Here is a 27,639-nt window from a genome sequence, read left to right on the forward strand (position 1 = left end):
TTAGTGAACAAAAACAATGGAAATTTTTTCCCCAGTTTTCTCTTTGTTCATTTTTATTCCCCCTTTTATGTCTGACTGCGTGTCAGGGAGAGTTAGAAGGGGTTTAGAATTTTAATTTGTAGAGTTTACTTAATTTAAACAGATGGTCTGTAACAAATACTAACTTTTGTAAAGTATAAAAACTTGTTCTGTGCTTTCGATCAACCTGCCTTTGAAAATCAGGTAGCAAGGGGATTTTGCTATTTCTTTTAAAAACACTAACTTTTGCGATGACCCTAGGAATACTAGGGCTTTATTTCCAGTGAACTATTCTGCTGAGTCATGACAATGAATTAGAAAGCTGTCCAGACTAATGATCTCTGTAGATCTCCCTTTCTCTGCTATCTGGTACAAAGTCAAGATATTTGGCAGTCATTCAATACATCAAACATGATAAGTAGTCAATTATGTTTAACTATTCTCTCAAGACAGCAAAACAGGAAGCAGAATATAAAAGTAAGAATACAACAAACAACTGGGACACATTATTTCATAAACATGAATTTAAAATAAAAATGTGACACTCCACAGCTTTCCTTAAAAAAAAAGGGACAATGTACACATTCAGCAGTAATTAAAAATCTGGTACACTGCTAAAAACCCAGTTAAAGGTGTAACTGTTGAGGTATTTTACTGCAATATAAACAGCCCAGAACAACATTTCCACCTGTCGTGATTTCTACTTTATTTGCGTCTGCAATCAATACATGTTCTAGAGTTGGTTTGTGAGAGGGAATGCAAAGAAACGGTCACTTCAGATTTGGCGTCAGTTTCCTCATTTGATCATGTATTACCAATACCAGAGGGCATAAGTGATAAAGCCAAAGAAAAAAAAAATGGGAAAGCATCCTGCGGCTAGGTTTTCGTAATGCTCAAAATCAGGTGGAAAGCAACCCTAGTTTTGTTCTCCCTATCTATGGGAGATCACTTGTACCAATATGACTAAGCTTATAAACTCGAAGGAATAGGGGAATCACCATGACCACTTAAGTTGCAATTCAGTGAACTATTGATTTCATGCAAGACTTTATTAAACAAAGAAAACCCAGTTCTTATGAACTGAGCTGATGATATGATAAAGCTTTTCCAATTAAGTTGAATTCTGTAACTTACTTCATGAGTCACTAAGTCTCACGCTTTCATGAAGCACATATTGTCTAGTGAATGTTCCTTGGATACAATAATTTTTATTTTGAAAGAGATGGAGCTCATACCACGAACAAAAACTGCTATTTTGGAAAGCACCTACACAGAGATCCCCTAAACAGATGTGCGGGTGGGCAAGAGAAATAATTGGCTGACGTAGCCCTGGATATATTTTGTAGCTGATTACTAGTTACGTTGAATAGCTTGATTCTACATCTAACTTAGAAAATTGAAATTGCCTTCAATACAGGCACAGGCATTTTCTTTTGTTCACTAAACCTGTTGGGTTAGTTCTTGCTGATAGGAAGGTTGTTCCTTGACCTTTTCACCAATGCTTCCACTGATTTGCAAGAGGTAGAGGGAGATCTCTGATCTGTGCAATTCAGAGTCACAACTTGCAGCTGGAAAATTGAATGAAAAATAAGCTTTTCTTGAATTTAAAAATGACTGAGTACAGATAAGACTTTTTAGTTGTTTCACTTCTGGTCTACACTGTAGCCTTCAAGTCTCAATCGAGTTCAATAAATTTAGGGCCTGAGCACCTTCTCTCATGTCCTTACCCCATCTTCACATACCACGCCTTGTCATACATGGGCTGCTACCACAACAGTCCCATTGTCAGCTACTAATGGTCCCAATTAGTAGCTACTGATTCCCACAGGTTAACCTTTACCCATTCCTTTGTCTGTTCAATTGTTGTTTTCTCTCTCTGGACTTCATCTCCACATATCATTTACTCCTATAACTCCATCTTCAGCAAATATACTGACTTTCTCCTAGCTACAATCAGTTCTGAAGAATGATCACTACACCTGAAACATTAAGTCTGCTTTCCACTGAGGCTACCAGACCTGTTGATCTGTCCTCAGCAATTTCGGTTTTTATTTCCGATTTCCAGCAATCACTGTTCTTCAGTATTTTTCTTCTTTTTTTATTATTTGTTTATGGGATGTTAATGCCACTGGTTGAATTTATTGCCCAACCCTAATTGCTCAGAGGCAGTCAAGAGTCAATCACATCAGTTGTCACAGCAAGACAAGACCAGGGAAGGTTATTACATTTCCTTTCCTAAAGGATATGAATGAAACTGATGAATTTTTAAGGCAATCAACAGTGGCGTCATGATTGTCATTAGACCAGATTTTCACTGATTTCAAATTTTACTATCTGCCATCACACGTCTAGTTTCGATCACCATTGACATCTCAGGTATGTCTGTACTTAGTTTAACCATGTAGCCTACTGGCTACTGCTGAAACCCTCTCCCTTTGTGTGCAGCACTCTCCTACCTGTCATTACCTTGGCTTATCATTCCCTTTGCTGCAGCAGGCAGCAGATGGAAGGGAGCAGAAACATGAGTGAATGCTTTTTTCAATCTTCATTAGATACGCACCATCTTTAATGCAGATAATTGCCTGGGATGTTGCGGTCAGTGATGTTCAGGCACCACATCTGCACATTCAGTTGTCCTCTGCAGCTGTAGCAGCAGAAAACTGAACCGTATAATAAAATCACTAGAATTCATCAAATAAAACTATATTAAGATAAACCTTTATTAAAATAAATGTTTAATAGATGCGTATTAATTTTTTTGTTTAAGAAATATGATTGAACAAGAAATGCTACCCCATAACCATGATTATCTGTATACATTTAAAACACACTATGTATGGATCAGGCTGCCAGAGGTGGAGGAGGCCGGTACAATTACAACATTTGAAAGGCATGAATAAGAAGGGTTTAGAGGGATATGGGCTAGATGCTGGCAAATAGGACTAAATCAGTTTAGGATATCTGGTCGGATTGGATGAGTTGGGATCCTAAGCATCTGTTTCTGTGCTGTATAACTTTGAATCTATGACTCTCCATGTGCCCCTAAGGAGCAAAGCAACCAGTCTGCAAGAGATACGGTTGTATTATCAGTCTACAGGTATATGCTTCTTCAACTTCACGGATACAGGATTATCCATAATTTTCCTGCTGGCCCCACAGTGGGTTATATCTCATTCCCCTGAATTATCAGGAGTCACTCCCTTCAGCCTGAGGAATTTACCCTCTCAAAATTAATTTGTTAATATTTCCATTTTTTTCCATTCTTTCGTCCATAGCCCCTTCTCTTCAATAGTCCTTTTGCATCATCCCCCAAGCCCTCCTCTATTTATCTGACTACAACTATGTGAGATGATGCGGAGATCAATATAGGAATGCAAGTAGGTTGCTGTTCAAGCATATGACCCCCTACATTTGTGCATACATGCATTCATCACCTGCACAATAGCTCAGATACTTTGGTGAAAAACAGCAGTCATCAGTCCAATACAGACTACACCAAGATTCCAATTATATTGAAATGTAAAAACTCTGAAGTCATACAAATACTAACAGACACTATTATTATTTAGCTTCTGTAGTGTAATAAATCTGAATAAAGAAGTTTGTTTATATTTAATAGGCATTTCACATTCAAAACAGTAAGTCAGTCAATTTTTTCATACCATGATGTGAAATGGATTTCATTCTTGGCAAAAGTCAATGGCACACATCATAAGCACTACTTCTTCTAATGGTCCAATGTATATTTATTCACCCACCTGCAGGTGCTATTTTTTCAAGCAGACAGCAGTTAAGACATATCATAATCCAACCCACACCGATAATAGTCAACCAAGAGATACATGGACTATATTCAAATCAAAAGCACCTTTTAAATCTAACGCATTGAAAACAAGATTATTGCAGAGCAGAGAAAATTCAACTCCAATGTGTACAAATTAAATCTTTGTCACTTCTCCAACAAATGAGGCATTCTGTCATGATGCTTGGAAGGTTACATGGAGAAAATCCTTCTGCTCAGAACATAGCTTCAGAATTAAGAGGATAACCAGACAGCTTGACGATTAGATTGCACAAGCAATTTCTCTAATTGGCATATGATATCAAAATCATGGAACCTGGGAGGAACATGAGTGACAAGAGTAATAATATGTGATTAAATAATATACGAAATGAGATAGTACACAGCTCACAAGAACAAATGAGCATTTAAGAAAGTAAAACAAATTTTACAATGCTTTAGGTATCTTAATCAGCCTGGATAAATTAAACTATATCTTGAAACTTCAAAGTGTTAGGTATTTCTAAACTAACTGACAATATTGATCCTGAAATTGTACACAACCTCAAAAATTAGATCGACTTGAACCTCACTTTTCCAAGCAGTGGCAATCTTGGACAAATTGCCACTCTCTTTCTGATGCAGAAATCCTCACTATTTTTCTTTTCATATTTTTCGGTGGAAACGTGGTCAGGGGTGACCTTTTAACAGTATGTTTAAAATAAAGAAATGTAGATGCTTGCTGTTGGTGACTGACCCAGAAGGCAACACAACGTAATTACTAATCTAAGGAACACAGTGCAGTTTAACACCATGTATTGCTGCGCCCAGGGCTCTGAGCTGGTTGGACATTGGGTTGGTCAATCAAGGGAGGACCCGATGCTAACCGCAGAGAATATTGATTAAAAGAAAACAGAAAACTGGTTCTCACTGATCTTGGCAGGTGCAAAATATTTTTGGAAGTTTCGGGACTGGCTGGCATTTTCTAAATAAAATTTTCTGTAGTTTCCTTAAAAAAACTGTTGAATGATCTGAAAAAATACTCATTTCTTACAGACTAAGATTAACTATTTCTTCTAAAAGTCGAATGAAATTGTTCATATTCATTTGTGACTTTGACTTTAGGTACATTTACTCGCCTTGGAACAACTCATTATATTCACATAAAGGACTGCTTTAAGGCTTGGCATCCCGTGTTTGAAACGGTTAGTTGAATTGGCAAATTACAATTGTTTTATTTTCTTTCAATTTATTTCTTAAATGTGTCTGGCTGTCTTGAGAGAGAGTAAGCATTATGTTCAAAGAAGATCGATTTAATCAGAGACTTAATTACGATTACTTTGTTCACTAACCTTGTTCTGCTAAATTTAATTATTAAATTGTTGATTTTGTTTAAGTTATAAACTTTGTGTCCAAGATCTGTTATTTGTAAAAGTCTGCTCAGGAACAAAGAAGCAATTTTGAAGACCACTGAATATTTTAACTTCAGTTTTATAAATCCACCAATAGCAAGCTCGATTTGGTTTGTGTTGCTATCCCTGGCAGTAAAGTTACTTTAAAAAAAACTGTTAAGACAAAGTTCTACATTTCTAACAGGAGATCCTAATTAGTGTACTTTCAGAATGAGGACCTAACTTTGAATGTCACAGGTTCCTCATAATATAGGATAGTCAAGCAAAGTCAAACCATGCAGCTTCCCACCATGCTCCCCTCCGCCGCCTTAGTTACTGTCTTCTGTGAATTAACATATCCTGCAACATTGAGAGCCACTATGGCGGTCCTGGGAAAGGCTAAGTATATAAACATGTACAAGGGAATGCTGCTCGGATGCAAAGTGGCAAGATGGCCAGTTAGGTACTGGAGTGTTTGGGGTATGGGGGTTGTGGTGTGGGCCATCAATTTAATAGCTTAAAGTAACATCTAGGGATTTTCCTGACAAAATATTTGCTTAAATGCAGTAGAATCCTCCAAACTCTGATTTAAATGGATACTTTGAGAGGCTTCCAGGCATAGGGGAATTACCCATCAAATCAATTTCCTGGGCAATTCCTTCAGAGTCTGAATAGGGGATTTCACAGAGTCCCAACACACATCTCCCAACTGCTCTACAGAAAAAACAACACTGGCCAATGGAAAATTATTTTTAACACTCTTCTGTAGCTATCGTATGTAGCCAGTGCTGTGCGATAGGCAAACTTGAAAAAAATTCCCATTTCAGTATTAACGACGGATAAAATGGGCCATGTTGATTTGTGTAATTAGTTCTCCCACTGACTAAGCCTGATATATACATTTTCAAACCACCTTGAAATGAAATGTTGAGACACTCGGGGATTTCAATAAATTGGTTTTATGTATTGTATGCACTTACTTCCTGGATTGTGTCCCATCACACACTATAACACCCTTATCATAAAACAACACTTTTTTTCCCTAGTTAATCAAAGGTTTCAAAACCCTGTTGGTTGCTGAAACACCAAACTGAAAGGGAAGATTCAATCTGCTCAAATTACACACCCCATAGTACTGACTAATCAAAGCACTAAGTCAATATTTTCAAAGCTATTTAAAAGCAGCTTAAGTGGGGGCCGCACAGTGGCTCAGTGGTTAGCACTGCTGCCTCACAGCACCAGAGGCCCAGGCTAGATTCCAGCCTCAGGCAACTGTCTGTGTGCAGTTTGCACATTTTCCCTTCATCTGCGTGGGTTTCGTCCAGGTGCTCTGGTTTTCTCTCACAGTGCAAAGATGCGCAGGTTAGGTGAATTGGCCATGCCAAAATGTGCATAGTGTTCAGGATGTGTAGGTTCAGTGCCTTAGTTAATGAGAAATATAGAGTAATAGGGGAATGGGTCTGGGTGGGTTACTCTTCAGGGGGTTGCTGAGCCGAAGGGTCTGTTTCCACACTGTAGGGATTCTAATTCAAATTCTAAAACTTAAGTTGAATTGTTTTTGCAAGAATAAGCTATGTGGTTTTTCTGTAATATTACATGTCTTCACCATACATTTCTTTATGGATGGCACCACAGTGCACAAAAACTGACACAAACACTAAATACTAACTGATATTGTGAAACACAGCTTGGAATTACCTTGTGGGATTCAAGCCAATAAATACTTAAAGGCATCTATCTACTTCAGTAGAGGCATTAACCCGCTTAGCCCGAGCTGAAACAATCCAGAAAGGAATTTTAGATGAATATGCCACAAATCAATTTTGAGAAGCTTATCTATTGATTCCCCAACTGAACTTTTCACAGTGTTGCTCTCTCATCTACACAAAAGGTGACACTTATAATCTCTCAGAAAATTAAAGTGCATGGAGATTAGTCACCAGATGATTCAAAGGATCAGAATAGACTGATCTGCAAGTGAATCACAGTGTTCATCAGCTGCCTCAGACACCATAACTGATTTTGAAAAACTTTCATAACATCTTTCAGAATAATTATTTCCAAGCTCATCTGCAATATAGCAGAACTGTATCTTCTAACACCCATTTCATCCAACTTAGTGCCACAATTCATGCCACTCCTTTTTTGGGGTTCGGGGAAGATGCAAATCAATAATGTTAAACCTGAGGATATCGTGGTTTATTGGAGATCTGGATATTGAAAAATAATCTGACTTCACAGAACGAATGAAGGGGGTCAAGGAAACTATTGGGGAAGAACAGCTGAGGTTTTACTTGTGAACATGATAATCCCCAAATGCTGCCGCTTTAGGTAAGCAGATATGAGGCGCAAAGATAGATCTTTAGTGTAAACCATAGGTGAAGTTGGGTGCGGAGAAAGTGGGGGAAGAAATAGTTGCTGCTAAAGAAACAAAGGCCACGATTGGTTGAGCAAGTCTTAAACTAAATAAAAATGGATTTAAACCATGGAAAATACAATAGATGGTCATGTCAAAAAGCAGCAAAAGGTGGTCACTGATGGCAGGAAGTCAAATTGGGAGTGGTGGAAAAGATCAAATGGATTTGGGTGAAATGTTATTTAAGGATGAGAGAAAAGGGCGGTTACAAATGGTGTGACAGTTAGCAAGCTCACAGATGTTCAAGGAGAAATATAAAATACTTGAGAAGTAATTAAACACAAACATCAGGGAGCATCAGGGCTCAAAGAGAAATTGCAACATCAGCAGGAACAGAATCAGGGAGCATCAAATGGGTCCAGTGGATTGATGCTCTGTGGGGAGGATAGTTTCACAAAATGAGTAATCATACAGTTTAATAGCCCATGGGTTTTCTGGGCTTCCAGGACAAACTGGCAGTAATTTTTTTTTAAAGCAGAGGACACTACTAAATGCATCCCAGCATTAATTGCACACCATATTCATTCAAATCTCAATAATTAATCTTCTCTCTAGTTAGGAACGGATTACTGGAAAGATAATACAACCCAAGTAGAAGCTGACATCTCATCTCGATCAGTATTCAGAATAGGGGTCACTGATTGTTGATGCAAGTGGCTGCATCTCTCAACAGGAAAAGCCTTGCAGCAAAACCAACAAGGAGCCAGCTGTTAGAAGAAACAAAAATAATAAAATAACACAAAAGAAGGAACTACAGATTTTGAAGATCTGAAACAAAAATAGAAATTGCTGAAGAAACTCAGCAGGTTTGGCAGCATTTGTGGAGAAAAAGCAGAGTGAAAATGTCTGGAAAATTGACTCCAAGCTCCCAGTTCCTGGCCACTTCAATACATCACCAGGTTCTCTGGCCAACACTTCTGCCTCAGGCCTGCTGCAGCGCTGAGAGGTCAGCGCAAGTTGGAACAGCAGCATCTCATTTTCTGCTTGGGCACTATGTGACTTTCAGGACTCAATAATGAGTTCAATAATTTTATAACACGAAACACTACTTTTAATGTTGTTTACCCACCCCAACATCAGACCCTATCATGACATGGGCTGCTTTTCAGCACAGCCACCCCATTTTCACTTACTCATGGTCCCCATTATTAGCTGTTCTTCTTCCTTGGCTTATTATCAACCAAACCTTTGTTTGCCTAATTTTCTTTAGCTCTTTCTGCGCTCTGCCTCCACATATACATTCACTCTCTTTCCCTCAATGTCCTTCACCAGCATCTTGAATCACCTTTTTCAAGCTACTGTTAGTTCAGATAAGGGTCTGGATCTTGAAATATTACCTCTACTTTTTCTCCACAAATGCTGTCAAACCAGAGTTTCTCCAGAAATTTCATTTTCATATATTATCACAACAAAAACAAAATATAATGCCTTGGAATATGCTGCATTGCTGCATAATCATTCAGAAACTACAATTTGCTTTGTAAAACTGGCAGCAACTTCTGCATAAACACACATGGCTGAACACAGAGTCAAAAAGCTATACAGCATGGAAACAGATCCTTCAGTCCAACGCGTCCATGCCAACCAGATATCCTGAATTTATCTCGGCTAATTTGCCAGCACTTGGCCCATATCCCTCGAAACCCTTCCTATTCAAATAAAAAAAAGATGTCTTTCAAATGTTGTAATTGTATCAGCCTCCACCACTTCCTCTGGTAGCTCATTTCATACATGCACCACCCTCTGCATGAAAATGTTGCCTCTTAGGTCCCTTTTAAATCCTTCCTCTCTCACCTTAACACTATACCCTCTAGTGCTGGATTCTCCCACCCCAGGGAAAAGACCTTATCTATTTATCTGATCCATGCTCATGATTTAACAAACCTCTATTACCCCTCAGCCTCCAACACTCCCAGCCCCACTTTATTCAGCCTCTCCCTATAGCTCAAGCCCTCAAACTCTGGCAAAATCCTTGTACATCTTTTCTGAACCCTTTCAAGTTTCACAACATCCTTCCTATAGCAGGGAGACCAGAATGGCATACAGTATTCCAAAAGTGGCCTAACCAATGTCTGTACAGCTGCAACATGACCTCCCAAACTCCTATACTCATTACACTGACCAATGAAGGCAAGCATATCAAATGCCTTCTTCACTATCCTGCCTACCTGCAACTCCACTTAGAAATTTCGAATTTATATTAATAACATACTTACGGAATATAATGGACTCACAGCAATATTACAGCCTTTGCGACGACAATGACGTGACATTAACTTCAATTCTTTAAACTCATTACTCTTGTAAAATAAACTAAAGTCATGGATTACTGAAAGAGGTGCAATTGAAAACTTAACTGACATATCAAGTCATAATTAATACTGAACAATTGACATGGTACTGAAAATTAAGATTAGATGTCTGCAGGCTCCATTCCATGATTTCAAAGAGATATAATAAACTTAAAAATTACCTAGACATTTTATGATATTTCAATTTCTACCTTAATCCCTTTGTACACCCTAATTTCTATTTCTGCACTCTATAAATATACCCAAATATTGAATGTTAGTTTTTGTTACTTCCTGTTTTTTTTTAACATGAGTATACTTCATTTTGATTGATTGCTCAACTGCATGTTGACTTTACTACTACTAGACAAGAACTTTCCAAAGGATGGTAGCAGAACGATACTAATAAGGAAAACTGACATTTCGCAGTTTGGTGTTCTTCAAATGAGCAGAAAGCTAACTACGGCTCCTAATAAATATTAAAATTCCCAACTATGCATTTTGCCATTCAATATCTTATTTTCTAAATGAATGTAGGATTACAGGAAGATTTAGGTATGTATTCCTTCAATGTTGATCTCAAAATCCCGAAGAATTACGCACACATCTCTAACACACGATCAGAATATTTCATAATTTTTAATCTTGACAAAGTACAGCAAGCCTTTTAATGTCATGTCAGGTAGAACAGCACAGGCATTATTAACAGTAGACTGCAACAAGTCTACAAAAAGATTCAGAAAAGCCAAATATTATGATGTGCTCTGCATGATGATAAATGCTTTCAATTGAGACTACTGAATAAAATGTCTGAATTATGAATTTGCGCAAAGAAAACATTGTCTACTGCAAACTTCAATTATACTTCTCATTAGGTTCGGTGAAAATACAAACTACAGTAATCTCAAGATATTCAAGTCGCAGACAAATGCCCAAATTAATGAACAGAAAAGGATTCAAAGGGTTACAAGATAAATCTCCAGTGGATTTTAAGAAAAATAATTACTGGAGGGCCTCAGCCAACTGCATTAATTAAAGTAAAACCAACAAAGGACATTAAAAATTGACAGATATTAGAATATCGTGATAAACAGCGTTAAGTAGCTTTAATATCAAAAGCTAAAGCTTGTCATATTAAATTCATAATATTCAGCTTTGCAAAATGCAAGCTCAAAAGATATTATCCCTCCCCAAGGAATTGGTCCAATGTAAAAACAGATCACTATCTAACATCCCATAACAGAATTCTGTGTTAACACAGAACCATTCAGCCCAACAAGTTTATGATAACTATAGTTCAAAGCAAACTGTTTATTTTCACTCATCAGCTCTTAATCTATCTTTCTTCAGACTCTTTTGCTAGTATTTATTCTATTTCTGAAAATGAACATTGAACCTGTCTCTACCAGCCAAAACATTGCAAATATAACTTCTGTCTGAAAACACTTTCTCTAAATCATCAATAGCTCTTTACCCAATCACCTTAAATATCTACCCTTCGATCACTGATTCTGGAATTTTTATTTTTAAATGACTCATCCAAAATTTTCATTACTTCTAAGATTACCATTAAGTCTCCTCTTTCTTTCCCCATTTTAAGGAGAATAACTCCAGCTTCTTCAGTCAATCCACACATCTGTAATCCATCATAGCAGGGACCAATCAAGCAAATCACTTCTGCACTCTTTGAAATTGACTATTTTTTCTAAATAGCAATAGCCAGAATTGGATAAAATACTCTGCTGAAGCTGAATCAGTGTTTTATATGCGTTAATCCAATTATTCTTTATATAAAATCTATCCATTTGTAAATCCAGGCATCCCATTTAGTGTATTAATCTGAACCATCACCCTTAAATTATTATGCACAACCAATGGTCATTCTGTTCTGTGGTCTATTTTAAATTTTACCACTCCACATGTATTGCCTTTTCTCATATTTCCTATTAAAATGTATCACCTCAGGCTTTGCTGCATTTGAATTTCATTTGTCATTTGTTTGCCCACTGTATCAGTTTATCTACACAAACATATCAATTAGCAGAAGCAGGCCATTTGATCCTTCACGCATGTTCTGCCATTCAGTAAGATTACAATTAATCTGCTAGTATTCTCAATTCTGCACTCACAATAATGCCAATAATGTGTGATTTCCTTTCCCATTAAGAATCTATCAACCACTGTCTCAAAATTATTCAATAGCACTTTTTGCATTTGTCACCTTCTGAAGTAGAATTCCAAAGTTTATGAATTTCTAGAGCTCTACATCCTCCTGAAACCTATTGCTACCTTTTTTTAGAATCTGAAATGCATTGGGGTAGCTCCTCCTAAATCTCCATTTATGTCTAAACTCCGACTTAATCGATGAGCCATTTCCTTAAAATAAACTTGCCTGCTAAGGTCAAAGAAATTGCAACAGCTTTGAGTGAAACAAATTATGTATAAAAGTGTAACAGTACAAGCTACTTTTGAACGTTCAAACCTTTTTTGGATTAATACGGATTTTGTATTTTAATTAGTTCATTTTTTTTATATACTTAAAAAAGTCATTCAATATTTCAAGTGACTCAACTTCTAGCAAATTAAAAAAAAAGACAAAGAATAAAAGTCACTTGCAAAACCAAAAACAAAATCAATTAAAGGATTCCAAAGATGTGCAGGTTACATCTTTTGGCCATGCTGAAATGGTCTATGTGTTCAGAAATGCATCAGCTAGGTGGATTAGATACGGTAGATGTGGGGTTACAGATACAATGGAGGGCTGGGTCTGGGTGGGATGCTGTTGGAGGGTTGGTGCAGACTGAACTTCTTCCACACTGTAGGGTTTCTATGATTACCAAACATGTACTGATTAAAGCTGTTAAGGTGATTCTGAATATTCAATATTATTTAGAAAGTAGTTTCTAATGCTAGAGTCTATAAAATCTTGCATTCTTTCAACAACACAAAGAAAAGTTATTTTCTGAAAGCAAAATCTTTCCACTCATCAGTTTTCACTCATTCTTTGTGTAAATAAAACTACGAATATTACAAATAACTGAAAAGTAGAGTCTGTAATTTAACAGAGTTGTCAGACACTTAAATTTTACATTTTATATTCATCTGGTGGCAAGCAGCATTGAGCTTTAAATAACCCAGTGATCAGCACACCAATGTCATGCTTCAGTGATATCACTAATGGGAAGTGAAAGGCACCCAGGAGAAGTAGATACTGGGCAATACACCCACGTTCAAACACCCACTTCTGATGTCACTAGTGGGGAAATTTTATAACCCTTCCTTAGGCTAACTAGCCTAGTCACATTTTCTTGTATTATAATGAACAGGTGCTGACATCCTGTAAGCTAGCTGTTTGCTGAGGTGAAAACTACAGAAAACAGTAAACAGCAGGAATAAGATGTTTTTAAATCAATATACATGTCCTACCTGTTGATTTTAATGAAGGCTATCACTTCAAAAACAGTCGTGAGAGTCATACAGCCCAGAAACAGAACCTTCAACCCAACTTGTCCATGACGACCAGGTTTCCTAAAATGAACTAGTCCCTTTGGTCCATATCAATCTAAACCTTTCCTATCCATGTACTTCTCCAATTTTGTTTTCAAATGTTGTAACTGTACTCACCTCTACCACTTCCTGCAGCACCTTGTTCCATTTACACACGACCTTCTGTGGAAAAGTTGCCCCTCTGGTCTCTCAAATCTTTCCCCATTCAACTTAAACCTATGCCCTCTAGTTTTGGACTTGGCTACCCTGGGGAAAATACCTTGGCTATTCACCTTTACTATGCCCGTCAGGAATACATGAGCTTCTATAGGCTCACCTCTCAGACTCCTATGGTCGAGGAAAAAAAAACTCCCAGCCTATCCATCCTTTCCTTATAACTCAAACGCCAATCTTGGTAACATCCTTGTAAATCTTTTTTATCACCCTTTCCAGTTTAGTCACAACCTCCCTATACATAGTGACCAGAAATGTATGCAGTACTCCAAATGTGTCCTCGCTAATGTTTTGTATAATCATAATATGATGTCCCAACTTCTGCACTCAATGCTCTGATCAATGAAGACAAGTGTGCCAAAGGCCTTCTTCACCACCCTGTCTACCTTTTACCCCACTTTCAAGGAACTATTTATCTGCATCCCTACATCTCTCTGTTCAACAACACTCCCTCGGGGCATACCATTATTTATGTTAGTCTGCCCTGATTTGTCTTTTCAAAATGCAACACCTCGCATTTGTCTAAAACAAACTCCGTATGTGCCCATTGGCCCAGGTGATCAAGATCCCACCGTAATCTTGGATAACCTTCTTCACGGTATATGCCATCATTAATTTTGGTGTCATCTGTAAACTTATTAATCATGCCTCTGACATTCTCATCGAAAGACAGTGAACTCAGCACAAATCCTTGTAGCACAACTGACTACAAGCCTCCAATCTGAATGAAAACCCTCTCCCACAACCATCTGTTTTCTACCGTGAAATTGATTTTGTATCCAATTGGCTCGCTCATTTTGGATCCTATATGATATGATCCTTACTAACTGGTCTACCACGTGGAACCTTGTCAAAGCCTTGCTAAAATCAGTGTAGACAAAGTCTACTGGTCTGCCTTCATCTATCTTTTTGATCTGTTCTTCGAAGAAACTTAAGTTTGTGAGACATGATTTCCCACGTGCAAAGCATGCTGACTATCCCTAATCAGTCCTTGTCTTTCCATATGCATGTGGATGCTGTCTCTCAGAAGCCCCTCCAATAATTTATCCCAACTGACAGTAGGCTCACTGAAGTGTAATCCTGTAGCTTTTCCTTGCAGCTTTTAAATAATAACACAACATTAGCCACCCTCCACATCTTCCGACACCTCATTTGTGGTAATCAATAATAAAATCTCTCTGCTGGGGGCCCCCTAATTTCTTCTCTAGCTTCCCACAATGTCCTGGGATACACCTGATCAGGTCCCAGGGATTTATCTCACTTTACATGTTTTAAGACCACCAGTTGCAGACGACACTAAGGTCGGTGGAGTTGTGGATAGTGACGAAGGATGTTGTAGGTTACAGAGAGACATAGATAAGCTACAGAGCTGGGCTGAGAGGTGGCAAATGGAGTTTAATGCGGACAAGTGTGAGGTGATTCACTTTGGTCGGATTAACCGGAATGCAAAGTACTGGGCTAATGGTAAGATTCCTGGTAGTGTAGATGAGCAGAGAGATCTCCGTGTCCAGGTACACAGATCCTTGAAAGTTGACAGGATTGTTAAGAAGGCATACAGTGTTTTAGCTTTTATTAATGTAGGGATCGAGTTCTGGAACCATGAGGTTATGCTACAGCTGTACAAAACTCTGGTGCGGCCGTACTTGGAGTATTGTGTACAGCTCTGGTCACCGCATTATATGGAGGATGTGGAAGCTTTGGAAAGGGTGCAGAGGAGATTTGCTCGGATGTTGCCTGGTATGGAGGGAAGGTCTTACGAGGAAAGGCTGAGGGACTTAAGGCTGTTTTCGTTCGAGAGGAGGAGGTTGAGAGGTGACTTAATAGAGACATATAAGATAAGCAGAGGGTTAGATAGGGTGGACAGGGAGACCCTTTTTCCAAGAATGGTGGCAGCGAGCACGAGGGGGCATAGCTTTAAACTGAGGGGTGATAGATATAGGACAGATGTCAGAGGTAGTTTCTTTACTCAGAGAGTAGTAAGGGTATGGAATGCTTTGCCTGCAACGGTAGTAGATTCGCCAACTTTAAGTACATTTAAGTCGTCATTGGACAAGCATATGGACATACATGGAATAGTGTAGGTTAGATGGGCTTCAGATTGGTATGACAGGTCGGCGCAACATCGAAGCCCGAAAGGCCTGTACTGCGCTGTAATGTTCTATGTACCTTCTCTTCTGTAAAGTGGATTCTTATCAAGACATCACTATCTATTTCCCTGATTCACTAGCTTCCATGGCTTGCCCCGCAGTAAGTACAGATAGTATTCAAAGTTTGGGAGAATACAAATAGTAATTCTCCACAGAAAAAAAATATCCGAAATGTAAGGGGTCAATGTACTTGCACATCATTAGACTTCAGACAATCACTATGTCAAAAAATACTTACAATGAGTGACTCCAGCCAGAGTTTGATAGAAGGTAGGTGTATCACTATCATCAGTAAGAGTGACACATACTCCCCCTGACAGCAGCCATCGAGCAAATGTGAAAGCATCCTTATTCTGAAGGAGCCAGTTCTTGAACTTCTCATAGTTTACCTTTTCACCCTAAATGGAAAGCAAAATGTAAAACTAGAATTGAATGTACAAAATATACAAAGTAATCATTATTACTTTCATAGAAAAGTAAAGTAACTGGACCAGCAATTCAAGAGGTTCAGACAAATGGTCCAGAGTCACAAGTCCAAACCTCACAAGACAGTTGCAGAGTTTCAGTTAATTAAATAAATACGTAATTTTTAAAAAGCAGCATCAGTTAGAATGACGTTACTGGCTTGCTACTGCCCTTGATGCAGGGAAAATATGTTATCATTACCCTGATTGGGCTATTTGCCAGCCCAGATGCACAGTGATCCACTTGGTTCTTAACTGCTCCCTGAAACGGCCTAACAAACCACACAGTTGTTACCATCTTCTCAAAGGGTAACAGAGGTGGACAATAAAAGCTGGCCGAGCTCTTGACACTTGGGTTGAAGAAGTAAAAAAAAATTCAAGCATGCTCTGAAAAGTGGAACTCAAGAAGAGTTTAAAAACAACATAAGTAACCATAGCTGCCACAGTGTTTCACGTGTTTTTAAGAGTTGATTTGAGCTTGTGAAGCCACACTGCATCAAATCAACAGTATTTAATGCACATAGGTCAGTCAGGTTAAGAAGCTTTATTCAAAGCACTTAAGTTTCAGATGACAAGTTCTGTAAGTTGTGACTTCCTTTCAATATTGAGCAGACAGCAATGTGGTTTAAAAAAGATATTTAAACAATATTTTACATTTTTAAACATGAAAATCTTTTGTGCAGAAGTGATTATAGTCTCGACTTTTCACACAGCAGTTATTTACAATACAATGGGGCGGCACAGTGGCTCAGTAGTTAGCACTGCTGCCTCACAGCGCCAGAAACCCGGGTTTGATTCCCACCTCAGGCAACTGTACATGTGGAGTTGGCATATTCTCCCCATGTCAGCGTGGGTCTTCTCCGGGTGCTTCGGTTTCCTCCCAAAATCCAAAGATGTGCAGGTCAGGGCGAATTGTCCATGCTAAATTGCCCATAGTGATAGGGGTAAATATAGGGTAGGGGAATGTGTATGGATGGGTTACTCTTCGGAGAGTCGGTGTGAACTTCTTGGGCCGAAGGGCCTGTTTCCATACTGTAGGGAATCTAATCTAATCTAGTACTGGTACCTAGATCGGCTGACTGACAGAAGGCAGAAAGTAGGGATAAAGGTGTATTTTTCAGGTTGGCAGACAGTGACTAATGCAATTCGCAGGGATCTGTGTTGGTACCACAACTATTCACGTTATACATTAATGAAATAGGCTTTTGTGCTGAAATCCATTAAGTACTGACAAGACACCTCCAATAATCTGATCGTTATTATGATATTTGACTTTTTTTTAAAATGTCCATGAGTAAATGTGATATTTTAATTTAGTTGAATATGCTGTGTATGATCCCATAGCTTCTTCTGCATGACAGCAAATCTAAAATAGCAACAATTATTGCTTTTTAAATTATATAAATATATAATTAATTATATAATTATGTAACAAGAAGTATATTTAGAAAAATAACTAAATCAAATTTGAAAAAAAAGGTGTGTTGACAACTAAAATCTGTATCTTCTTAATCTACTAAACAAAATAACTAGTAAAATTATTGTCCACGAAGCCATGACAGTGGCCAGGCTGTACTTAGTATACTATCATAAGAAATAGATGGCGGTCATCAAGCCTGCCCTGCTATTCAACAATATCATAGATGATAGGATAACAGCCTGACCTCTAGTTTCTTTCGACTCTGATAACCCTCAACTGTCTCGACAATCAAAATTTTGTCCAACACATCTGTGTATTTTATATATATTATATATGACCCAATGTCCACTGACTGCTCAAACATTTTTTTTAAACAGGGCAACCCTTTCATCACAAGTATAGACCCAGTGAACTTTCTCTGAACTGCTTCCAAAGCATATCATCTCCATAAGCAAAGAGACCAAAACTCTGCACAGTATTCCAGTCAACAATCTAATTCATAGTTCATGTTAATATATACAGAAAATATTTATCTGTGAAGATTGCTATAAAGGTAAAGTAATTAAATGCTGGACTTTAGTGACTGCCAGAATAACTGAAGAATTAGAAGCTCAAAAGGTCACGTACATTTGTGAAATGAAGTCAAAATAGAAGAGATGGCACTATAAAATAGGTGAGTCTGCTTGCGGTCATTGGCTGGAGGTCAGCTGAAGATTGGCAGAGCAAGCTACACTGTATGGAGGTGGGTAGCGCCAATTAATGTGGGTATTTGTTGAAGCAGGTTTTTAGTTGCAGTTTAGATCTTAAAGTTGGACAAAGGAGAGCCAGTAGACATGATCTATTTAGATTTCCAGAAAGTCTTTGAAAAGGTGCTCATAGGCGGCTGCTAAATAAGGCAAGGTACTGGCATGGATGGAGGACTGGCTCACTAGCAAAAGGCAGACAGTAGGGATAAACAAATCTTTTTCAGGATGGCAGCCAGTGACTAATGGAGTTTTCATAGGGATCAATATTGGTACCACAAGTATTCATGTCATCCATTAATGATCCAGGCGAAGGAAGTGAGGGTGCTGTTGCTAAGTTTATGGATGACACAAAACTAGATGAAGGGACAGACAGTGGAGGGGAAATGGGGAGGCTGTCTGGCAGAAGGCAGAAAGTAGGGATAAAGGTGTCTCTTACCACAGGCTAAGAGAATGGGTGAAAAACTGGCAGATGTAATACAATGTGGTAAAGTGTGAGGTTATGCACTTTAGTAGGAAAAATAGAAACATGGACTGTCTTCTAAACAGAGAAATCTGAAGCACAAACAGACATGGAAGTCCTAGTTCAGGAATCTTTTAAGGTTAACCTGCAGGTTTACTTGGCAGTTAGGAAGAAAATGCAATATTGGCAATCATTTCAAGAGGGTGCAAATACAAGAGCAGAGATGTACTGTCTAGGCTGTATAGGTTCTCGTCAAACAGCATTTGGAACAATGTAGTTTTGGGCCCTGTAACTAAGGAAGGATGTACTCGCATTGGAGGAGGTCCAGAAAAGGTTCACCAGAATGATTCCAGGGATGAAGGGGCTGTTATATGAGGGACGATTGAGGACTCTGGGTCTGTACTCAATGGAATTTAGAAGGATTACAGGAGGAACCTGATTGAAACTTACAGAATAGTGACAAGCCTGGATAGAGTGGATGAGGAGAAAATGTTGCCCTAGCAGGAGATACTAGGACCCAAGGGCATAGCCTCAAAACGAAGGGACGACCCTTCAGAATGGAGGGGAGAAGGAATTTCTCTGGCCAGAAGGTGTGTAAGCTATGGAACTCATTGCTGCAGAGGGCTGTAGAGGGAAGTAATTTAGTGTATTTAAGACAGAGATAGATAGGTTCTAGACTGATAAAATGATCAAGGGTTTCAGGGAGAAGGCAGAAGAATGGGGTTGAGAAACATATCAATTTATGATCAAATGGCAAAGCGGACCCGATGAGCCCAATGGCATAATTCTGTATCTATATTGGGGAGATAATTGCTTAGTGGTATTATCGCTGGATTGTTAATCCAGAGATTCCAGGGACCTAGGTCTGTATCATGCCACAGCAGATGGTGGAATTTTAATTTATTAAATATCTGAAATTAAGAGTACAATGGTGACCATGTGTCGATTATCAGAGAAACCTAGCTGGTTCACTGATGCCCTACAGGGAAGGAAAATGCCATCCTTACCTAGTCTGGCTTACATGTGACTCCAGACCCACAGCAATGTGACTGACATTCAACCGCCCTCTGGACAAATAGGGATGGGCAATAACTGCTGGCCTCATCAGTGACGCCCACATCCCATGGATTAATATTAAAACAAAGCATGGTCATGTGGTTTGTAACTCGGAAGTTTGCCAAGATAAATGATAGTCAGACTTACCCTGCAATTACTATAAGTCATTACTTTAGCCAGCAACTGCATCAAAGGAGGGACTTAAATTTCAGTTTGAATCTTATGAGCACAAAATCTGGAAGGTTGCCTAGTTTGAAGCTAATTGGAGAATCTGCAGTGTCCTCACATCAAGTTGTAAGAAAGTAACAAGTAGATTAGCTTTAGGAAGTAGTAAAAAAGTAATCAGAACAAGGGATTGAGAAATACACATTCAAGAGATTGTAAATTCAAGTTTTACCTCTGATAATAACTTAAAGTTCTACTTCTGAGGAAAGTGCTCCAGAGGTTTATGGCATACTTGAGAATGGTTTCTACAGAATTAAATTACTTGAAAACTGATGGGTCTTTTAAGAGCGCATAACCTATATAGCTATACACCATTTTAGGACTTTTTCTAAAATTTCATTTTTGCAACAATATTCATTTTGTTAAAGTGTGAAATCCTGTGGTGTAGTTCTGTTGAAACAAGTTATTTGGATTTATTTTTAAATGCTGAAGGTTGCTGCAATCGATTCAGCTTTGTCTACCTTATTCATGTTCCCTAAATAGATCATAATGTTCCTTACATGCATATTGTTTGTAGACTTAGTGTATATTCCACTTTCTTTATAACAAAAAACCTGATTGTCTGTGGATTTCTTTATTTGTAGGTTTAAAATAATTGGAAAATATGGCGCAGTCTTCTAGTTACACATCTAGCAGTTCAAATTTAGGGCTTAAACTGGAACAACATTTGTCATTGCACTTAAAGAAACTTCAGGTTTGCCAAATATTTGGCAGTCTCCCAGCCCGGTGTGACCTCAGCATGGACTTCTGGTCTGAGGTAATTCCAGAGTGGCTGTCTGGCCTCAAGGTGAAGCCTGCCATGGTCTGGAGTCAAGGTCCAGCACGGACTGGAGGTTATATGCCAGCGTGGATTAGGTTGGAAGGACTGTTGTTACAAACTTTTTATTTCTCTATTTGTTAATTTATTCTTTGATCGGTAATGCTAGACATCTTATTTCCTTATTTTTGTATTCCTTTTCCAGAACTTGTACTGAAGAAACGGTACGCAAGTACCTTGTACCTAAGATGGTGCCATAATTGGTGACTTTGAGTACATGACAATAAAGCTAATTCAATTCAATGCAATTCTATTCAATTCAAATATTTAGAAGCTAAAATATCAGGACTAATCAATTCATATAACAAATGAAATATTCTGGGAAAGATGATGTGGCATGGCAAAAAAAATTCTACTCTAGGGGTCAGTTAGGTTGAATAAATTATATGGACTGTTTATGAATTGAATTTGCTGTGGTGTTATTTTTATTTGCAGGGCACTGGCAGAGACACTTCCAAGGCAATAAAACCACTAAGCGGAATTACTTTCAATTACTTTCCTCTTTATTCCCAACCTAGGTTAGCAGTATCACAACAATTTGAGAATTCACATTGTGATCCTTCAGCAGTGGATAGATTCATGAAGCAAGTAGATTTAAGATCATAATATTGTCAACTTTGAGAGTTTTCTATCACTTGTTCAACTTGGTTGCCTGTTAGCTTAATAATCATATATGCAAGCAAAATCTGGAAAGCAAAATGTATGAACTAAAGAAAAAGAGAAGAATATTAAGGAGCAATTGGAATTTCTCAGTACTAAGATTGATCAGATAAACTTGAGCAGAAGTTCTGCACTACGAACACCATCCCCCCACATAGTATTTAGTTCCACTCATTTTGACCAGAATGAAATTTCAATTAAACATTATTCTCAAATAAAAATCAAGAGGTCATAAGATAAAACTTATCTTTCATTCACTGCCCTATAGTGTTCCTAACATTTCTTTTTTCAGAAGCACTGAGAATGACAACATTACATCTACTTATCTGCAGGATACAATATGAAGAAAACATAGCTTGTCAGCAAAGCATTTAATATTTCAGCATGCTGCAGCAAATAAAATGTTGTTTTGGGCAGCTGGTGGTACAATGGCAGAGGAGAATTTGCAGCATAATGCACAGAAGGCGAAAGAGGTCTTCAAGCAGGAACCATCACTAAGACTAAACCTGTAACAGACTCAAGGTGAATCATTCTTTGAGTATTTTGTGTCAATAGATGAATAAAGGTTACAATCTCAAGTATATCATGTTAACTTACATTTGGTTGCAGAAATACAAGATCTACATATAGGATGGGATGCTGGGTTTCAACTAACTTCTGTTTGAAGGAGGCAATATATGTCAGAGGTTTATATGAAATGTAAATCGGTGTAAGATGGGAAACCAAAAAGGAAGATATTGACAGCTCTAGAAACAGCAAGGGTAGCAACAGGGATTTCAACAGCAGTGTGGATGAGATTACCCAAGTTGTTGAAATGAATATAAACAATCTTGGCAAGAGACTTGATGCTACACTTGATGCTTAGCTTTGAGTCAAACAGTTTGTGAACAATTTGTCTTGTCTGACAATCTGTGTCACATTTCTATTAGCACCATATTATTCATAAAAACATTTATTGTGACATCATTTCCAAGGATTAGAAATTAATATTCTAGAAAGCAAGACAGATCAGGTTAGGGCCAGTGGAGACGATAAAGGAGCAATAGGAAGAAGTCAAAGAAAATAAATTCCAGAGCAAGTTGATTGCTGGGTAAAAAGTGATAGAGGCAAAGGCTCTACAGAACCAAGATTTTGGTGGAAATTCGCAGCTTTACCAACATAGCAGATTTGATCTCAGCAATATGGACTGCATACCCATAAAAATACCTCAAGATTCACTCAACACATCCTGAAAAACTAAAGTCAAAACTCAAAAATACAGTTAGCCATGCATTCAAAACTAGCAAGATCCAGAGTCACATGTGGCTATTTCTGATCATGTGATTTCAAACATGTTGGAATACAACCAGAACAATCTTCAGCAAAAAAGTCTTTCAATTCTTTCTAATAAAATGTATAATCCTTTCTGATAGGACAATGTAATATCACAAATACTTGATTAAAAAATCATAACTGCGCAGTTCAGTTTTAAATCCAGGAAAGGTGTCAATGCAGGACAAATTTTTTTGAATAGCAACAGAATGTAATTGAATTGTATTTTGCTGTAATTGTATTTTGCTGTAATTGTAATTACTGCTTCTGCTATTTCAAGATTAGCTTGGATTCATTGTTTAGATTTGGGGACAACTGAATGAATGACAGGGTAACTATTATTTGAACATTAGATCCGAAGATGAAACCACTAAAAAGGATTATGATAATATTTCAATACTGGATTCTCAATGCTACATTTCTCAAGCTATCCAAGTTCCTCTTGGATAGCCAAGAAACCAAGTCACAAGAATACAGGCCTGTTTACTGCTGATTTCAGACATATATCTTTCCAGAGACTATTTGACATTATACTTAATGTAGAGTTGAATAGGACATGAGTAGTTTGTTGTAAGAGGTGATTCTGACATCAGCTAAGCTAGTTTCATGATCAAAATGTCAGGTGGCCTGCAATCAAGGTTTTTAATGGTATATTTAAACAATTCAATTGTCAGCTATTTATCAAAGAAAGACTTATATTTCCAAAATATCTTTCATGACCACTAGACATTCCAAAGGGTTTAATGTTCTAAGAAAGATTTTGGAAGTATAGTCACTATTGCAGTGTGGAAAAGGCAGCAATCAAATTACACACAGTAAGTTCCTAAAAACAGCAATATAATAAGAACTAAACAATCTATTTTTGTGATCTTAATTAGGGAATGACTGCTGGCAAATACATAATGGATAATTTCACTTATTTGAAAAGGTGTCATGATGTCTCGAGAGAACAGATAAGGCCTTGGTTTAATATTTCAGCTGAAAGATCACAGTATTTCCTCATTTATCAATGTTTGCCTCAAATTTGTACTCAATTCCTGGAGTGCTTTTTGAACTTGGAACATGGGTTGCATGGACAAGTTTAACTGAAGAGTTTGTTTCTGTGCTGTATAACTCTGAGATGCAAGTATTGTACCAGTTGAGCCAAGGCTAACACTAAAGTAAATTTATATTTAAATTCAACATCTTTGAAGTAGTTCTTGGTGATGCTCAAGGTTTAAATATTTTCATCCATCTTTTCTTAGTGGGTATCATTCCTTGGATGCCTGCCACCAAGTGATGATTCTTGTCCATATATTTTGAGAAGCTAAAAACATTTGGACCTCACCTGATGTCTGAATATATGAATTTTGAGAGAGATTTCAGAAGAATGGTCAGTTCCTGTAGCTCAGAAATGCTGAATTCCCTTCCCATCACTCGAAGATCAAACAAAAGCTTACATTGTGAAGACTTCCCTGCTACAATTAGCTCAGTTGCACATCCTTGCAAATAATTGACGCGTGATGTACAAAATTTGCATTCAAAGGTATCATGCCTTTTCATTTGTTTGTTCTTCAGTACTAACTTAGACAAGACATTCTTAAAAACTTTCCCATTGTAAATGCTATTCCAAAGCTGTTTATGGAGCAGCCAACACAATGCAAAAATTATTTTTTGTAGACCTTGTGCACAATGGATTTCACTTGAGATACTCAAAAAGAATCAAATGAATGTGTTACCTTTCGACACAACGATTCTAATACACTTTTGGATAGCCCCTCACACGCCATCTTCTCAAAATACAAAACCACCCAAAACATTGTCACTGCAGACTCAACCCTTACCATGTCCCACTCATTGATCACCTCTGCATTAGCAAAAGTATATCATTGCGCAGTCAAGCAATGCCTAAAACTCAAAGACAACCATCAAGTATCTATTTAATGTTTTGACATCAATTTCAAATAGTGGATTAGTAGCGTCTAATTAATATTTATATATTAATATAAACTTTACAATTTTTGTGGTAAAGGAATGAAAAATGATCCATTATAGGCAGCATCACATTTGAAAAAAGATAAACTGGACACAAATCGTACTACAATCTGGTAGAGCTGTGCCATTAAGCAGAGTTAACACACACAATTCTTTGGAGGCAATTCAGAGGAGGTTCACTAGATTGGTTTCAGAGATGATGGGTTTGTCTTATAAAGAGAGATTGAGTGGTTTAGGCCTATACTCCCCGGAGTTTAGAAGAATGAGAGGAGATATAATTGAGGTTTCTAAGACGTTAACGGAGATTGACAAAGTAGATGTGGAGAGGATGTTCCCTCTCATCAGGCAAACTAGAACAAAAGGTAGAAAAATGCAGAAATTTACCAAAGATTCTCAAACAGCACCTTCGAACCCCATAACCACTTCCATCCAGAAGGGCAGCAGATGCATGGGAACACTATCACCTTCAAGTTCCCCTCCATGCCACTCACCATCCTTACTTGGAAATATACTGCCATTCCTTCATTGTCACTGGGTCAAAATCGTGGAATTCCCTCCCTAATAGCATCATGGGTCAATTAATAGCAGTGTCTGCAGTGATTCAAGGCAGCAGCTCACCACTACCTTCTCAAGAGCAACGAGGGACAGGGAATAAATGTTGGCCAGCCAGTGACCCCCCCACATCCCACATATGAATAAAAAAAAGTTTAAGGATAAGGGTCAGCAGATTTAAAACAGAGGTAAGGAGAAATTACTACTCAGAGTAATGAATACATGGAAGCTATTACCCCAGAGTGTGGTGGCTAATGGAAAATTGAATTTGTGTACATTTAAGGAGATGGATTTTTAATCACTACTGTATTTAATGGCTTTGGAGAGCAGGCAGGAAAGTGGAATCAAAAGAAAATCAGAAAGTTGAAATGGCGGAGCGGGCTCAATGGGCTGAATTGCCTACTCCTGTTCCCAATTCTTTTGAGATGCTCCGGATGAGAAGCAGCACAAGTATGAGCTTAAAGCTCTTAATTTTACATTCCAAGGACAGGGGTTGCAGGCCAGAAATACTCACTAACACTCCCTTGAGGCACTTCCAATAAATGAGCCAACTAGGGATTGAGAAAGTCACTGTGTTTAGAAGACATCTTGAGTCAAATTAGCCTTGAAAAACAAGTTCCAGATTTCCATATATCCCTTCAGTTCCAGATGAAGACATGACTACTGTGTTTTGTGTCTTTCAACCATACTTTTAGATATTAGAGTTAAGCTTTATCACATAGGAGTCTGCAATACAATAAAATAATTTCAGCGAAAGTTCTGACTTTATTCTGAAAATAGATCTCAATGGGGCCAAAAGTTGAAGTGAACATTTAAACTGATTAATGTACAATAATGCTTTTTAAATGATTAGATTTGAAAAGTATGAACAATAAGTAATGTGAAATGGCAAAAATAATTTCAGTATCACTAAAAAGCAAATACCATTAACTAATTGCGTGGGTTTCCTCCGGGTGCTCCGGTTTCCTCCCACAGTCCAAAGATGTGCAGGTCAGGTGAATTGGCCATGCTAAATTGCCCGTAGTGTTAGGTAAGGGGTAGATGTAGGGGTATGGGTGGGTTGCGCTTCGGCGGGGCGGTGTGGACTTGTTGGGCCGAAGGGCCTGTTTCCACACTGTAAGTAATCTAATCTAATCTAATCTAATCTAATCTAATCTAATCTAATCTAATGCATGCCTTAGTTTCTGTAATCTAACTCACATTAGATGCAGGAAATCAATGGAGAAACCTGCATTCTGCCCAAGCAGATTTAGAGGCTGAGGGATAGAACAAGTGTTTTTGGAGAGAAGTTTGTGTGTGTGGAGTCCTTAACGCTTGCTTAGTCAAGGGAGTGCAACAATCACCTTATCTTAGTTGGAAGTTGGAAATTGGAATTGGGGGGTTATGTGGCGGAAGGGGATGGAGGGGGTAATTACTCATTTTAGAGCAAAACAAGTGTCAGAGATGGAGTACAACAATCCTGGCATTAATTTTATTTTAAAACATTATTCACATTGGCAGGTTATCAAACTGATTGCTTTCTATTATTGGTTGCTCGCCAACTGTTCTCTGAAGTGATATACATTTTCTGTCTGATTAAATACAAAAGGATTGTTGGAGATTCAGTCTGGACAGTAGCTTAATCCTAGGTGATGCAATATTTAAATTATGTAATTCTGCAAATGAAAAGGCAATAAAATTTGCAGTCTTGAGATTACTCATTTATTTTAATTATGTAAGATAAAAATAAGAAAACACTATTTTTAACGTATGCTGATATTTCCACTCTCAGAATACATAATCCAGTGATACTTAACAAAACAAAATGAAATGACAAATTCAACTTGGCCTGAGAAATATTTCTCAAGGATCATCAACAGACAGAACAAAATTCCCTTGACAAAATAGAAAACATTGAATTTCCCCAGAATATCTTCAGGGAAATCCCATAATTGACAACAAAAAAATTAAAAGTAAGTGCACATAACTCCAATACAGCTCTGACACTTACATTTTCTATACTTCTCTAATTTCACTTGTTAAAAAAGTGAAATCAAGTTATCGTGCACTGAAATGTTTCTCATTCTTGATGAACTCTGATAACAAAATAAGAAAGGCAGTCAATATTTATAGTTACAAGAAAACAGTCTGCAATGTAACAGTGGAAATGAGGAGAAATATTTCTTACTGAGCTGTGGTCTGACATTTGTT

The 27,639-nt window shown here is 37.8% G+C and overlaps 1 protein-coding gene across 2 annotated transcripts in view; it reads right to left on the reverse strand.

Moving 5' to 3' along the window:
* usp32 (ubiquitin specific peptidase 32) overlaps positions 1 to 27,639 on the reverse strand; it is a 187,691-nt gene that overhangs the window by 69,684 nt on the left and 90,368 nt on the right. For both annotated transcript variants that reach the window (XM_072589621.1, XM_072589620.1), the window contains exon 5: positions 16,003 to 16,162. In XM_072589621.1, coding sequence (XP_072445722.1) covers positions 16,003 to 16,162 — 160 coding nt within the window. The remainder of the gene's footprint in view (positions 1 to 16,002; positions 16,163 to 27,639) is intronic.

This window comes from Chiloscyllium punctatum, chromosome 19 (genome assembly GCF_047496795.1).
Source record: "Chiloscyllium punctatum isolate Juve2018m chromosome 19, sChiPun1.3, whole genome shotgun sequence".
In the NCBI taxonomy this organism is placed as follows: Eukaryota; Metazoa; Chordata; class Chondrichthyes; order Orectolobiformes; family Hemiscylliidae; genus Chiloscyllium; species Chiloscyllium punctatum.